Consider the following 17,908-nt stretch of genomic DNA (forward strand, 5'->3'; position numbering starts at 1 on the left):
GATATGGACATAAGTACAAGTCCAAGTCCAAGTCCAACTTGTACTTCCCAAGCGCTTAGTACAGTGCTCTGCACACAGTAAGCGCTCAATAAATATGATTGATTGATTGATTGAAGTGCTGTGGGGCTGGGAGGGGTGAAGAACAGAGGGAGCAAGTCAAGGTGATTTCCCATACCGCTTCACATGAACCACAGGAGAAAAAAATTGAGGGCAGAGTGCAGGATGAGTGTTCTCGTCCCCCAAAATATTCCCAACCACCTGAGTCTGGTCAGGGTTTTTTTTTTAATAGCATTTATTAAGCTCTTACTATGTGCAAAGCACTGTTCTAAGCGCTGGGGAGGTTACAAGGTGAACAGGTTGTCTCACGTGGGGCTCACAGTCTTAATCTCCATTTTACAGATGAGGTAACTGAGGCTCAGAGAAGTTAAGTGACTTGCTCAAGGTCATACAGCTGACAAGTGGCGGAGCTGGGATTAGAACCCATGACCTCTGACTCCAAAGCCCGGGCTCTTTCCACTTGGGGTTTGGGGGTCTCTTGGTCTTTGAGTTCTTTGGCAGAAAGGATCTTGCAGGTCACTTGAATCTGCGACCTTTAAGCATCTGATACTCACCCAGTCCCCGAACCCTACAGCCCCTGGAAGTCAGAGGATGTGGATTCTAATCCCCGCTCTGCCACATTTTATTATTATGATAGCATTTATTAAGCACGTATTATATGCTAAGCACTGTTCTAAACGTTGGAGCGGTACAAGGTGATCAGGTTGTCCTACGGGGGGCTCACAGTCTTCAGCCTCATTTTGCAGATGAGGTAATTGAGGCACAGAGTAGTTAAGTGACTTGCCCAAAGTCACACAGCTGACAAGTGGCAGAGCAGGGATTTGAACCCATGACCTCTGACTCCAAAGCCCGTGATCTTTCCACTGAGCCATGCTGCTTCTCTGTGGTGTGACCTTGGGGAAGTCACTTCACTTCTCTGGGCCTCTGTTACCTCACCTGCAAAATGGGGATTGAGACTGTAAGCCCCATAAGGGACAGGGACCATGTCTGACCTGATTAACTTGATTCTACCCTGACACTTAGAACAGTGCTTGGCACATAGAAAGTGCTTAAAAATTGCACGGCTATTATTATTATTATTTACATAACTGTGAATTATATATTCATATATATATATATTCTCTCTCCATCTCTATAAACGTGTTTTGGGCAGGGAATGTGTCTGCTAGTTACGTTGCATCGTATTCTCCCAAGCCTGAGTGCAATGCTCTGCACAGAGTAGCACTTAATCAATATAATTGATTAATAGATAGGGTTGCCCTGTCTCCAGACAAGGTTTGTGGAGGGGATCTAAGAAAAGACTCCCCTCTAGCCACATTATGGGGTCATTGGCTGTCGGGGAATGGAGAGAAGCAGCGTGGCTCAGTGGGAAGAGCACGGACTTTGGAGTCAGAGATCATGGGTTCAAATCCCAGCTCCGCCACTTGTCAGCTGTGTGACTTTGGGCAAGTCACTTAACTTCTCTGTGCCTTAGCTACCTCACCTGTAAAATGGGGATTAACAGTGTGAGCCCCACATGGGGCAGTCTGTTCACCTTGTAACCTTCCCAGCGCTTAGAACAGTGGTTTTCATTCAATCATATTTATTGAGAGCTTACTGTGTGCAGAGCACTGCATGATGGTAATTATATTTATAATTATATGATATATATAATATATATCACAATTATCATTATTATTATATTAACTGGAGAGTAAAAATAATAGTAATGATGGTATTTGTTAAGCACTTACAATGTGCCAAGCACAGTACTAAGTGCTGGGATAGTGAGAAGCAGCGTCGTTCAGTGAAACGAGCCCGGGCTTGGGAGTCAGAGGTCATGAGTTCTAATCCCACCTCTGCCACTTAGCTGTGTGACTTTGGGCAAGTCACTTAATTTATCTGTGCCTCAGTTACCTCATCTGTAAAATGGGGATTAAGACCGTGAGCCCCACATGGGACAACTTGACCACCTTGTATCTCTTCCAGAGCTTAGAACAGTGCTTTGCATATAGTAAGCGCTTAACAAATACCATCATTATTATACATGATATCAGGTTGGACACAGTCCCTGTCCCACATGGGGCTCATAGCTGCTCTCCCCCCTACCCAACCCCAAAGTTTTCATGTATGTATCTGCCATTTTATTTACTTGTACTGATGTCTGTCTCCCCACCTCTAGACTTTGAGGTCGTTGTGGTCAGGAATTGTCACTATTTACTGTTGCATTGCACTTTCCCAAGGGCTTTGTACAGTGCTCAGTACGGTAAGTGCTCAATAAATACAATTGGATGAATGAATGAAAGGAAGAACAAGTACTGAACTCCCCTATTACAGATGAGGATACGGAAGCCCGCAGAAGTTATGTGACTTATCCAAGGCCTCACAGCTGGCAAGTGGCAGAGCTGGAATTAAAATCCAGGTCTTCTAAGTCCCAGGCCCGTGCTTTATCCACTAGGCCAAACATGGAACCTGGGAGAAGGGGAATATCCAGACAGCTCCTATAAGAAAGAAAAGTTGATTGCTTGTCTTTTTTTTTTAATGGTACTTGTTAAATGCTTATTCTGTGCAATTCATTCATTCAATCATATTTATTGAGCACTTACTGTGTGCAAAGCACTGTACTAAGCTATTGGGAGAGTACAATATGACAACAGACACATTCCTGCCCATAGTGAGCTCACAGTCTAGAGGGGGAGACAGACATTAATATAAATGAATAAATAAATAAATTACAGATATATACAAATGTGCTGTGGGGATGGGAGGGAGGATGAATGAAGGAGCAAGTAAGAGCGACACAAAAGGTAGTGGGAGAAGAGGAGGGAAGAGCTTAGTCAAGGAAGCCTTCTTGGGGAAGATGGGCCTCCAATAAGGTTTTGAAATGGGGGAGCACAATTACCTGTCTGATATGAAGAGGAAGGGCATTCTAGGCCAGAGGTAGGATGCGGGCAAGATGTTGATAGCGAGGTAGATGAGATTTAGTGAGAAGGTGAGCATTAGAGGAATGAAAATGGTGGGCTGGGTTGTAGGAGGAGAGAAGGAAGGTGAGGTACACCCCAGCCCTCACACTCCACTCCTCTGGTGCCACTAACCTTCTCACTGGGCCTCCATCTCACCTGTCTCCTCACCAACCCCTGGCCCACATCCTACCTTTGGCCTGGAATGCCCTCCCTCCTCAAATCTGCCAATCACTTTTCCACCCTTCAGAGCCCTACTGAAGGCACACCTCCTCCAAGAGGCCGTCCCAGACTAAGCCCTGCTTTTAATCAGCTCCCTCTCCCTTCCACTTAATAACAATAATAATAATGATTATTATTATGGCATTTACTATGTGCTTACTATGTGCAAAGCACTGTTCTAAGCACTGGGGAGGGTACAAGGTGATCAGGTCATCCCATGTGGGGCTCACAGTCTTAATCCCCATTTTACAGATGAGGTCCCTGAGGCACAGAGAAGTTAAGTGACTTGCCCAAAGTCACACAGCTGACAAGTGGCGGAGCAGGGATTTGAACCCATGACCTCTGACTCCAAAGCCCGGGCTCTTTCCACTGAGCCACGCTGCTTCACCGCAACTCGCTCCCTTCGCCTCATGGCACTTATATATATATGTATATATCTATCATTCTATTTATTTATATTGATGCCGGTTTACTTGTATTGATGTCTGTCTCCCACAGCCTCCCTACAAGACTGTAAGCCCGCTGTGGGCAGGGATTGCCCCTCTTTATTGCTGTATTGTACTTTTGAAGTGCTTAGTACAGTGCTCTGCATACAGTAAATGCTCAATAAATACAATTGAATGAATGACTGAATGAATGAATGAAGGTGATTAATTACTTGAAACCAATGGTGAGGAGTTTTTGTTTGTTACTGAGGTGGATGGGCAACCACTGGAGTTTCTTGAGGAGTGGGGAGACATGGTCTGAACGTTTTTCAAGGAAAATGATCGGGCAGCAGAATGGAGTATGGACTGGAATGGAAAGAGATGGAGGCTGGAAGGTCAGCAAGGAGGCTGACACAATAATCAAGGCGGGATAGGATGAGTGCTTGCATTACTGTGGTAGCAGTTTGAACAGAGAGGAAAGGATGGATTTTGGCGATGTTGTGAAGGTAGAACTGACAGGATTTAGTGGTGGCTTGAATATATGGGTGGAATGAGAGAGCGGAGTCAAGGATAATGCCAAGGTTATGGGCTTGTGACACAGTGCCAGGCACCGTACTAAGCACTGGGATAGATGTGAGGTAATCAGGTTGGGCATAATCCCTGTCCCACATGAGGCTCACAGTCTAAATCAGAGGGAGGAAGGAGGATTCAATCCCCATTTTACAGATGAGGTAATTGGAGCACAGAGAAGTCAAGTGACTTGCCCAAGGTCACCCAGAAGACAAGTGGCAGAACTGGGATTAGAACCCCAGTCCCCCGACACCCAGGCCTCTGCTCTTTCCACTAGGCTATGTTGCTTCTCATGGTCTCTCACTAGGAATGCTGAATTTCAGCAGGATGAACTACTTGGATAGGATCTGTGAGTTAGACTGTAAGCTCTTAAAGGGTAAGGATGATGATGGTGGTATTTTTTAAGCACTTACCATGTGCCAGGCACTGTTTTTAGCACTGGGATAGATGCAAGATAATCAGGTTGTCCCACGTGGGGCTCACAGTCTTAATCCCCATTTTACAGACGAGGTAACTGAGGCACAGAGAAGTGAAGTGACTTGCCCAAAGTTACACAGCAGACAAGTGGTGGAGCCGGTATTAGAATCCACAACCTCTGACTCCGAAGCCCAGGCTCTTTCCACTAGGCCATGCTGCTTCTCATCATGTCTACCACATGTTTTGTACTGTTGTCTCTCCAGTGCTAGTAACATGTTCCCCTTATTCATTCATTCATTCAATCGTATTTATTGAGTGCTTACTCTGTGCAGAGCAATGTACTATGTGCTTGGAAAGTACAATTCGGCAACAGAGACAATCCCTACCCAACAAAAGGCTCACAATCTAGAAGGGGAGACAGACAACAGAACAAAACAAAAAATGGCTGTCGGCACCATCAAAATGGATAAATAGAATTATAGATATATACACATCATTAATAAAATAGAATAATAGAGTTATGGCAAGTGCTCGGTAAATGTTATTGACTAGAATGTTGTATTGTACTCTCTCAAGCACTTAGCACAGTGCTCTTCACATAGTAAGTGCTTAATAAATGCCACTGATTGATTAACTGAATTGCAGTATTGAACAGAGGTTGGGAAAACACTACTTCCTTCAAGAAATCTAAACATCAGACCAACTTCGTCCACTTCAGGTTTATCCTTGCATGTTTTAACTCTGCCCTCTTCTCTGCCCAGCAAAATGATTTCTCTGCCCTTATTGACAGCCAAGTCCATCGCCCTCGCCAGTTGTTCCAGACATTTAATTTCCTCCTCAGCACCATCTGCCCCCTCCTCTCCCTCCCCATCTCTTGCCCGCAGTTGAACTGGCCACCTACTTTATTAAGAAAACTGACATTATCAGGCGTGAGCTCCTTAAAATCTCCCCTACCCCTCCTCAGTCCCTCTCCCCTCCTGCCCCCTCTCCAAATCTCCCATCTTTCCCAGCAGTATCTCTAGAGGAGATCTCCTGCTTCCTCTCAAAATCCATCCTTTCCACCTGCTCATTCAACCCCATTCCTTCACACTTTATCAAAACACTTGCCCCCTCCCTTCTGCCCTCCCTGTGTGTCTGCTTATTGTTCATTCATTCATTCAATCATATTTATTGAGCGCTTACTATGTGCAGAGCCTTGCACTAAGTGCTTGGAAAGTACAATTCAGCAACAGATAGAGACAATCGCTACCAAACAATGGGCTCGCTGTGTGGCTCAGGGGAAAGAGCCCGGGCTTTGGAGTCAGAGGTAATGGGTTCAAATCCCGACTCCTCCGCTTGTCAGCTGTGTGACTTTGGGCAACTCACTTAACTTCTCTGAGCCTCACTTACCTCATCTGTAAAATGGGGATTAAGACTGTGAGCCCCCCGTGGGACAACCTGATCACCTTGTATCCCCCCAGCGCTTAAAACAGTGCTTTGCACATAGTAAACGCTTAACAAATACCATTATTATTATTATTATTATTATTATTATTAAAAGGGGGAGACAGAAAACAAAACAAAACAAGTAGACAGGCATCAATAGCATCAAAATAAATGAATAGAATTATAGATATATACACATAAAAAATAGAATAATAAATATGTACATATATACACAAGTGCTGTGGGGTGGGGAGGGAGGTAGAGCAGAAGGAGGGAGTTGGGGTGATGGGGGGAGGAGGAGCAGAGGAAAAGAGGGACTCAGTCTGGGAAGGCCTCCTGGTGGAGGTGAGCTTTCAGTAGGGCTTTCAAGGGGGGAAAGTGAGCTAGTTTGGCAGATGTGAGGAGGGAGGGCATTCCAGGCCAGAGGTAGGATGTGGGCCAGGGGTCGACGACGGGACAGGCAAGAACAAGGACCAATGAGGAGGTTAGCAGCAGTGGCTAGAGGCAGGATCTATGTGGTTCCACCCACAATTTAGATTGGGAGCCCGGTGTGGGACAAGGACTGTGTCTGGCCTGACTATCTTGTATCTTCCACAGCACATAGGGCAGTGCTGGACACGTAATAAGTGCTTTGAAAGAACCACAATTATTATTATTATTTTTTGAGGAGCACCGTGATCTGGAGGAAATAATTATCATTATAGCAAGTCATCAATTAAGGGTATTTACTGACCACTGTACTAAGCCCCTGAGAGAACTCAGTAGTAACAGGAAACCTGATCCCTGTCCTGAAAATGGTTGGTTTTACCTAGACTATGAGCCCTATGTGGCTCAGGGACTGTGTCCAAATGGATAGCCTTGTATTGAGAAGCAGCTTAGCTCAGTGGAAAGAGCATGGGCTTTGGAGTCAGAAGTCATGGGTTCAAATAACGGCTCCACCAATTGTCAGCTGTGTGGCTTTGGGCCAGTCACTTCACTTCTCTGGGCCTCAGTTACCTCATCTGTAAAAATGGGGATGAAGACTGTGAGCCCCCCGTGGGACAACCTGATCACCTTGCAACCTCCCCAGCGCTTAGAACAGTGCTTTGCACATAGTAAGTGCTTAATAAATGCCATCAATATTATAATTATTATCTACCCCAGTGCTTAGAACAGTGAAACATCATGGCATAGTGGACAGAGCCCAGGCCTAGGAGTCAGAAGGCCCTGCATTCTAGCTCTGGCTCCACCACTTGCCTGCTGTGTGACTTTGGGCAAGTCACTTCACTTCTCTGTGCCTCAGTTACTTCATCTGTAAAATGGGGATCAATAACAATAATAACAATTTTGGTACTTGTTAAGCACATACTATGTTCCAAGCACTGTTCTAAGCACCGGGGGAGATACAAGGTAATCAGGTTGTCCCACACGGGGCTCACAGTATTTAATCCCCATTTTCCAGATGAGGTAACTGAGGCACAGAGAAGTTAAGTGACTTACCCAAAGTCACACAGCTGATAAGTGGCAGTGGGGATTAGAACCCATGACCTCTGATTCCCAAGCCCGTGCTCTTTCCACTGAGCCACGCTGCTTCTCTACCAAGCAATGAATGCCAATGATTGCCACACAGTCATGAAGCCTGTGAGCCCCATGTGGGACAGGAACTCTGTCCAACCAGGTTAGCTTGTATCTACCCCAGCAACTTAGAACAGTGTTTGACACATAGTAAGTGTGTAACAAATACCATTATTATTATTACTGTTAATATTATTATTATTAATAATAATAATAACAGTGCTTGGCACAAAGTGCTTAACAAATACCCTAATAAATAAATAAATGCAGTCAAATACATTCAAATACAGGAAAACCACCAGACCTTACTGCTACTACATTAGTACAATCTCTCATCCTAACCTGACTGGATTATTGCCTCAGCCTCCTTTCTGACCTCACAACCTTCTGCCTCTCCCTACTTCAGTCCATACTTCACTCTGCTGGCCGGGTCATCTTTCTACAGAAATGCTCTGGGAATGTCATCCCCCTCCCAAAAATCTCCAATGGTTGCCTATCAACCTCCATATTCATTCATTCATTCAATTCTATTTATTGAGCACTTACTGTGTGCAGAGCACTGTACTAACAGCTTGGGAAGGACAAGTCGGCAACATATAGAGACGCTCCCTACCCAACAACGGGCTCACAGTCTGGAAGGGGGAGACAGACATCAAAACAAAACACATAGACAAGTGTCAAAATTGTCACAACAAATAGAATTGTAGCTATATGCACATCATTAACAAAATAGAATAGTAAATATGTACAAGTAAAATAAATAGAGTAATAAGTCTGTACAAATATATACAAGGGCTGTGGGGAGGGGAAGGAGGTAGGGCAGTGGTGGGGTGATGGGGAGGAGGAGAGGAAAAAGCGGGCTCAGTCTGGGAAAGCCTCCTGGAGAAGGTGAGCTCACAGTAGGGCTTTGAAGGGAAGAAGAGAGTTAGCTTGGCAGATGTGTGGAGGGAGGGCATTCCAGGCCAGGGGAAGGACGTGGGCCGGGGGTCGACAGCAGAACAGGCGAGAACGAGGCCCAGTGAGGACGTTAGCGGCAGAGGAGCAGAGGGTGTGGGCTGGGCTGAAGAAGGAGAGAAGGGAGGTGAGGTAGGAGGGGACGAGGAGATGGAGAACCTTGAAGATGAGAGTGAGGAGTCTTTGCTTGATTCGTAGGTTGACAGGCAGACACTGGAGATTTTTGAGGAGGGGAGTAACATGCCTAGAGCATGTTACTGAAGTGGGGAGAGACAGGAGGATGGGAGATACCCATATCAAACAAAAACTCCTCACTTTTGGCTTTAAACCTCTCCATCACCTTGCCCCCTTCTACCTCACTTCCCTTCTCTCCTTCTATATCCCAGCCCACACACTCCATTCCCCTGATGCTAACCTTCTGACTGGAATGCCCTCCCTCCTCAAATCTGACAATCACTCTTCCCCTCCTTCGAAGACACACCTCCTCCAAGAGGCCTTTCCAGACTGAGTCCCATTTTCCTCAGCTCCCCCTCCCTTCCACCTCACATCGATTTGCTCCCTTTGCTCTTCCCACCTCTCTCTGCCCCACACCACTCATGTATATATGCATATATCTATCATTCTAATCTATATATATGACTATAATGAATGAATGAATATATATCATTCCACTGAGAAGCAGCATGGCTCAGTGGAAATAGCCCGGGCTTGGGATTCAGAGGTCATGGGTTCTAATCCCGGCTCCGCCACTTGGCAGCTGTGGGACTTTGGGCAAGTCACTTCACTATGCCTCAGTTCCCTCATCTGTAAAATGAGAATTAAGATTATGAGCCCCATGTGGGACAACCTGATCACCTTGTATCCCCCCAGTGCTTAGAACAGTGCTTTGCACATAGTAAGCATGTAACAAAATGCCATAATATATATATATATATAGATATTATATATTTATAAATATATAAATATATTTATTTATATTGATGCCTGTTTGTTTTGATGTCTCTTTCCCCCACCAGACTGTATGCCCATTGTGGGCATTGATTGTCCCTCTTTATTGCTGTATTGTACTTTCCAAGAGCTTAGTACAGCACTGTGCACACAGTAAGCGCTCAGTAAATACAACTAAATGAATGAACGAAATGGAAAATTTGCAAGGGGCTCGACCCTCAGTTCAAATCTGGCTGAATGTTTTTCAAAACGTTCACATGGATTCTTTCTCCATAAGGACCAATTATGCGAAAGTGTGGTCAAAGAGACTGAAGATATGGACAGTTGTCTTTCGCAAACAATGCTCACTGCCACCTCCTCTGAATTTGGGAAGTCATTTTCCTTGATAGTGGACAAATGTTCACAAACAGTGAGTTTAAAGATAAACTAATTTGGACATCACCCGTCTGGATGCTCATCGCCGTCTGATGGGTTTTTGTTGTTTCTTTTTTCCTGTTTATCCTCTTAGGGAGTAAATTTCACTAGCAATCTTGAAATTAATACAAACGGGAATAACTGAAGCCAGAGCTGCTAAAGTAACTTAGTTTTCCTAACCAAGTTATAGCGCTCTGAAGGAAATTGGTGAGACCCATTAGATAAAACAAACATCTAGGGAAGCCAACTCTCTTGGCATATGTCTCAAAAGGAAAATGCATAGTCTGAAAGAGCCAACAGGTCTGAAACAGGAAAACAATTCTATTCTATAACTATAAAATCAATCCTTCTTACCTTTCCAAAGCTTCCTTTCCCGATTGCCCGGAGAATTTGAAAATGGTCAAAATTAACTACAAGAGAAAGTAGAAAAATAACATTATGAGAATTATATTTTCTTTACTCCTTTCCCAGAAGCACTCAGTCCCTTGTCCATTCATTCATTCATTCAATTGTATTCATTGAGCACTTACTCTGTGCAGAGCACTGTACTAAGCACTTGGGAAGTACAAGTTGGCAACATATAGAGATGGTCTATACCCAACATTGGGCTCACAGTCTAGAAGGGGGAGACAATGAAATTGGATTTAAGTAATATCTCATTATCCAGATGATGATTTGCAGCTAAGCAGATCAATGTCTAGATTCTGCTTTATAATCTAGGATCCCTGTTTTCAGATAAATTTCCTCTTCAAAATATTGACTGTCAATTTGAACGTCCAGAATGTGAAAGATCAATCACATCACCCTATATAATTAAATATTATAGCTAGTAAAATGGAGAACTGTTTCTAACGTCATTCACTTCTTTTCTCAACTCACTGAACCCATAACATCTGCAGATGGGAGAGATGTTTGATACAGTACTGAGACTCATTTGCCCTACCCCAGCCCCATAGAACTTATGTGCATAAACTTATACTCTCCCATTCCCCTTCCAACAGTACATTTTAATATCTGTTTCTCCATTCAAGGGAAGCTGTGTGGCTTATTGGAAAGAGCGCAGGCTTGGGAGTCAGATTGACATGCGTTCTAATCCCAGTTCCACCACTTATCTGCTGTGTGACCTCGGGCAAGCCACTTAACTTCTCTGTACCTCAGTTACTTCATCTGTAAACTGGTGATTAAGACTGTGAGTCCCAGGTGGGACAACCTGATTACCTTGTATCTACTCCAGCACTTAGAACAGTATTTGACACATAGTAAATGCTTAACGAATACCATAATTATTGTTATTATTATTTAGAATGTGAACTCCAGTTGGCAAAGGTGTAAGTCTATCAACTCTATTGAACTGTTCTCTTCCTAGCACTTAATACAGTGCTCAACACACAGTAAGTGCTCAATGAATATAATTGATTGATTAAATCAACTCGTTTTTATCGAGCATCTTTTGGGTAAGAAAACAAGTGAGCAAAAATATGGAGTTTAACAAAAGTGGCAAACACAGTGACTTGGGGATTATGTTGAAGAACCGGCATGAAAAGTATCCTGGCCTACCGGAAAGAGCATGAGCTGGGAGTCAGAGGACTTGAGTTCTAATCTTGGCTCTGTGAATTGCTTCCTGTGTGACCTTGTGCAAGTCATTTAACTTCTCTGTGCCTCAGTTTCTTCAACTTTAATAAAGGGATCAAATTCTACTCCCTCCTACTTAGACTGTAAACCTCATTCTTGCCTGTCCCGCTGTCGACCCCTGACCCATGTCCTACCTCTGACCTCCCTCCTCAAATCTGCCAAACAATCACACTTCCCCATTTCAAAACCCTACTGAAGTATCACTTCCTCCAGGAGGCCTTCCCAGATTGAGCGTCCCTTTTCCTCAGCTCCTCCTCCCTCGCACCTGTCCCGGACCCTCAACCTTTGCTCTATCCCCCCTCCCTGCCCCACAACACTTCTGTATATATGTACATATCTATAATTCTATTTATTTAAATTAATGCCTGTTTAACTTATTCTGATATGTATATATAGCTCTAATTCTATTCATTTATATTGATGCTATTGATGCCTGTTTACTTGTTTTGTTGTCTGTCTTCCCCCTTCTAGACTGTGAGCCCGTTTTGGGCAGGGATTGTCTCTCTTTGTTGCTGAATTGTACTTTCCAAGCACTTAGTACAGTACTCTGCACACAGTAAGTGCTCAGTGAATATAATTGAATGAATGAAGGAATACAGTTCCAGTCCCTAGAGAAGCTCACAGTCTAAGCAGGAAGGAAAGCAAGTAATTTACATTTCACCTATGAGGAAGCTGAATCACAAAGACGTTAGGTGACTCACCCAAGGACAACAGCAGGCAGGTGGCAGCAGGATTAGAACCCAGATCTCCTATCAGGCCCATCATCTTTTCACTATTCATTCATTCATTTATTCATTCATTCAATCGTATTTATTGAGCGCTTACTGTGTGCAGAGCACTGTACTAAGCACTTGAGAAGTACAAGTTGGCAACATATAGAGATGGTCCCTACCCAACAGCGGGCTCACAGTCTAGAAGGCGGAGACAGACAATAAAACAAGACGTATTAACAAAATGAAATAGAGTAACTATGTACAAGTAAAATAAATAGAGTAATAAATATGTACAAACATATATACAAATGTATATATATATATATATATTTGTGCTGTGAGGAGGTGAAGGAGGTAAGGCAGGGGATGGGGAGGGGGAGGAGTGGGAGAGGAAGGAGGGGGCTCAGTCTGGGAAGACCTCCTGGAGGAGGTGAGCTCTCAGTAGGGCTTTGAAGGGAAATCACTAGATCACCATTATATTGTATCTACCCTGGCACTTATCACAATATTTGGTGCATAACTTATTGTGACAGGGAAGAGGTCATTCGTTCATTCAATCATATTCATTAAGCACTGTACTAAGCCCTTGGGTAAGAACAATACCACAAAAAACAGTGTCAATCCCTGCCCATAATGAGTTCACATTCTAGAGGGGGGGAGACAGAGGTCCTGTACTACTTGTGTACTTTTAAAAAGTGCATACTTCAGTATGCTGAACTCAGTAGATGTTCAATAAACACTATTGCTACTACTACTATTTTAAGAATAGTTTTGCCCAAGGAAGTTTTGCCCAAGCCCGTGCTCAATCGTCTACACCACACTGTACTAAACTCTTGAATGAGTACAGTACAACAGAATTAGCAGACACGTTCTCTGCCCATAAAACAGCAGTTGCAAGAAACATGTCCCTTCCTCTCTTCCCTAGAATTCTGTAGATGGCATCACTATTGTTCCCATCCCACAGGCCCTTAACCTTGGCATTATCCTTGACTCTGCTTTGTCATTAGAGAAGCAGCATGGCTCAGTGGAAAGAGCATGGGCTTTGGAGTCAGAGGTCACGGGTTCAAATCCCAGCTCCTCTGCTTGTCAGCTGTGTGACTTTGGGCAAGTCACTTAACTTCTCTGTGCCTCAGTTACCTCATCTGGAAAACGGGGATTAAAACTGTGAGCCCTCCGTGGGACAACCTGATCACCTTATAACCTCCCCAGTGCTCAGAACAGTGCCTTGCATATAGTAAGCACTTAACAAATGCCATCAAAAAAAAAAAAAGAAATTCAATATAGAATTCTCCCTGCTCATCCACTCACCACGGGTGAAGTTGGGCATATAGATATGCAAAATCATAGCTTGGGGAAGGGTAAAGATTGCCTCATCAATTATTTTACTCAATTATTTTTAGGGTAGATTAAAATGAAATGTTGACTCTACTGACCCTCTTTTGAAAGTGCAATTCATACCTAAGGTTGCATCAAGATGAAATAGTGACACAAATAAAGTTAAAAATTGTCTTCAGTTGATGAAGCCCAAGAACTTCAGACTAGCTGAAATGGAACCAAATGGGCTTTCAACTCCTAATAAACTGACAGAATGTTAAACGTAGAACTTCAGAGGCAGCCAAAGAAGCAGCAGAGCATGACCTAAGTGTTATAGCTTCTTAACATTTCTTTTTCTCCGTGACTCCTCCTGAATCTCCTCTTGAACTCTCCCCAACCGGAACCAGGCAGAGTATTACTTTGGGGACTAAATCTTATTTTGAAGATGCCACCACGTGACTTTGTGAAGCTTTCCTGCATCTCTCTCACTCTCGCATTCTTGTTCTCATGAAAATGAAGCCACTTCTAAAGAAAATCTACTCCACAGAAAGCTTTTAGACTGTAAGATCCCTCTAGACTATAAGCTCGTTTTGGCCAGGGAACGTGTCTGTTCATTGTTCTACTGTACACTCCCAAATGCTTAGTACAGTGCTCCGCACATGGTAAGGGCTCAATAAATATGACTGAATGAATAGCAGCCAGAGTCTGCCATCGCTCACATTCCATCTCTCAACTTGTTCCATATTTCATTTGACAACAAGGCATCTAATAATAATAATAATCACTGTCGCATTTGTTAAGCACTTACTATATGCCAAGCACCATACCAAGTGCTGGTTTAGGTGCACAATAAACAGGTTGAACACAGTCCTTCTCCTACTAAGGGGTCACCATCTTAACCCTCATTTTACAGATGAGGGAACTAAGGCACCAAGAAGTTAAATGACTTGCCTAAGGTCACACAGCAGACAAGTGTCACAGCCAGGATTAGAACCCAGCTTCTTCTCACTCCTAGGCCTGGGTGACGCTGCTTCTCATTATACTTCTCAGTCCATTTGTGGATTGTATGATTTCTGGTGGTTTCTTGCTCTTATCATTCCTACCTACCTCTTCTTGCTCATGCTGTTCTGCAGCTTAGAAGTTCTAGCTTAGAAGCTGTGCTTAGAAGCCAGCGCAGTGGTTGAGACAGTGTAAACACTGAATACACAGAATAACATCATGGTAAGTCACAATTGAGAAGGCACAAGGTTTTTAATAAGTGCCATGGCACATGTTTGACTCTACGATTGATGAACAAGTTTCAGTACAGTGCCAGTGTTAATTCCCTGATTACATTTTTGCTTTCATTTTTGGAAAGTCCAAAGGCATCAGTGCCAAGTAAAATTAACATTAATCCATCAGTCAATCAATCACTTTTACTGAGTGCTGATTATTGCAGAATACTGTACTAAGCGCTTGGGGGAGTACAATCTAACAGTGGTCACCTCCTCCAGGAGGCCTTCCCAGACTGAGCCCCCTCCTTTCTCTCCCCCTCCTCCCCGCCTTACCTCCTTCCCCTCCCCACAGCACCTGCATATATGTATATATGTTTGTACGTATTTATTACTCTATTTATTTATTTTACTTGTACATATTTATTCTATTTATTTTATTTTGTTAATATGTTTTGTTTTGTTCTCTGTCTCCCCCTTCTAGACTGGGAGCCCACTGTTGGGTAGGGACCGTCTCTATATGTTGCCAACTTGTACTTCCCAAGGGCTTAGTATAGTGCTCTGCACACAGTAAGCGCTCAATAAATACGATTGACTGAATGAATGAATGAATGACATAATCCCTGCCCGCAAGGAGCTTTCAGCCTAGAGGGGGAGATGTATAGTAATATAAATGAATACATTACAAATACGTATTTTTATAGATTTTGTTAAGCTCTTACTATGTGCCAAGCTCTGTTCTAAGCAAAGGGGTACATACAAGTCAACCATGTCGGACACAGTTCCTGTCCCGCATGGGGCTCACGGTCTTACTCCTCATTTTACAGATGAAGTCACTGAGGCCAGGAGAAGTTAAGTGACTTACTTAAGGTCACACAGCAGATATGTGGCAGAGCGGGATTAGAACCCAGTTCCTTCTGACTCCTAGGCCCATGGTCTATCTGCTAAGATTTTTCCCTGCCCACAAAGAGCTTTCAGTCTGGACAGGGAGACGGACATTAAAATAAATCATGGATATGTACCTAAGTGCTAGGGGGCTGAGGGTTGGGTGAATATGATGTTCTTAAAGGGTACTGATGCAAGTATGTAGGAGACAGAAAAGGGAGTAAGGGAAATCAGGACTGAGTCAGGGAAGGCCTCTTGGAGGAGATGTGATTTTAATAAGACTTTAATGGTGGGGAGAATGGTAGACTGCTGGATATGAACTTGTACTTCCCAAGCACTTAGTACAGTGCTCTGCACACAGTAAGCGCTCAATAAATACAATTGAATATGAAGGGGGAGGAAGTTCCAGGCCAGAAACGGGACATGGGAAAGGATCAGAGATGAGATAGACAAGTCTTATCTGGTTTTCTGGTCAAATAACTAATACTGATGTTTTCAAACAAATGCTTGGATCTAAGGAGCAGGCAGGATCTTAGGCTGTTAATAGCTGGGAGAGTTTGAGATTTGTGCACAAACAGAGTGAGAAGCAGCGTGGCCTAGCAGAAAGTCTGAGGACCTGGGTTCTACTCCCAGCTCTACCACCTGTTTGCTGTGGGACATTGGGCCAGTCACTTCACTTCTCTTTGCCTCTGATTCCTCAGCTGTAAAATAGGGTTGCACTATCTACTTTCCCTCCCACTTAGACTGTGAGCCCCAGGTGGGATCGGGACTGTGTCCAACCTGATTATCTTGTAGTCACTCATTCCCTCATTCAGTCATATTTATTGAGCACTTACTGTGTGGAAAGTATGACACCACAATAAACATTGACATTCCCTGCCCACAAAGAGCTTACAGTACAGAGGGGATCTATCTCAGTGGTATCTACCCCAGTGTCTAGTCCAGTGCTTGGCACATAATAAGCACTTAACAAATACCTGTGTGTTTTTTTTTTTTTGAATGGTATTTGTTCAGTACTTACCATGCATCAGGTACTGTACTAAGCTCTGGGTAGATACAAGCAAATCCCAGATGGAGCTCACAGTCTTAATGCTTATTTTACAGATGAGGTAACTGAGCCACAGAGAAGTGAAGTGACTTTCCCTAGGTCACACTGCAGACAGTGGAGGAGCTGGAATTGGAACCCAGGTCCTTCCGACTCCCAGTCCTATCCTCTATCCACTAAGCCATGCTCCTTTTAACATAGGAGGGATTACAGGTATTGAATCCCCATGATTCGATGATGACTGCAAATATGTCATCAAAAGATACTTGAAAAATAAACTGGCTGGAGTAACTGCAAATCAAATATTTTTTTTTTCCTTCATTAAATTAGGCTCCAGGTATACAGATCTCTTTTTGGAGCTCAAATATTGATTTAATAAACTCAAGCACATTTCCAAATGCATTTTCTGAAATTAATTAAAATGATTCCAGACTTCAGAATTCAGTACCTCATAACGTTTTCACCACCAAGACTCTTGTTATGCATTTTTCCTTCCCGACGCTAAACAAGATAATCAAATTCAGGAATACATTTTCTTTGCCAAATAGGCTGAGTCAGATTTTATCAGTTAATAAACCCTCCTAAGGATAAGTAGTAGGAACATCAATTTACTTAATAACAATTATTATTATGGTACTTGTTAAGCGCTTACTATGTGCCAGTCACTCTTCTAAGCACTGGGGGAGATATAAGATAATCGAGTTGTAGCTCTGACTTGGCAGGGTTCATTGTTCTGGCAAAGTGCAGAATAAGAAAAACTTTGATAAGGGAGGTAAATCAAGAAATATTGGCAACTAGAACAGAGCAAATCGACAGAGTAGACAAATGTATATGTAAGTATTACTGTAAGCATCACTTGGCCTTAATAATAGTGGCACTTATAAAGTGTTTACTATATGCCAACCACCTGCACTGAATGCTGGGGTAGAGCTTACTGTGGGCAGAGAATGTCACTCTTTAATAATAATAATTATTATTATTATAATTACTGTGGTTTTTGTTAAACACTTGTTATATTCCAGGGACTGTATTAAGCACTGGGTGGTTACAAGTAAATCACCTTAGACACAGTCCCTGTCCCACATGGGGCTCACAGTCTTAATCCCCATTTTATAGATGAGGTAACTGAGGCACAGAGAAGTGAAGTGACTTGCTTAAGGTCACGCAGCAGACAAGTGGCGGA

The 17,908-nt window shown here is 43.3% G+C and overlaps 1 protein-coding gene across 1 annotated transcript in view; it reads right to left on the minus strand.

The window, feature by feature from the left end:
- STK32B (serine/threonine kinase 32B) overlaps positions 1-17,908 on the minus strand; it is a 417,658-nt gene that overhangs the window by 314,777 nt on the left and 84,973 nt on the right. Inside the window, exon 2 of the mRNA XM_038745347.1 lies at positions 10,280-10,335. Coding sequence (XP_038601275.1) covers positions 10,280-10,335 — 56 coding nt within the window. The remainder of the gene's footprint in view (positions 1-10,279; positions 10,336-17,908) is intronic.

This window comes from Tachyglossus aculeatus, chromosome 4, assembly GCF_015852505.1.
Source record: "Tachyglossus aculeatus isolate mTacAcu1 chromosome 4, mTacAcu1.pri, whole genome shotgun sequence".
NCBI lineage: Eukaryota > Metazoa > Chordata > Mammalia > Monotremata > Tachyglossidae > Tachyglossus > Tachyglossus aculeatus.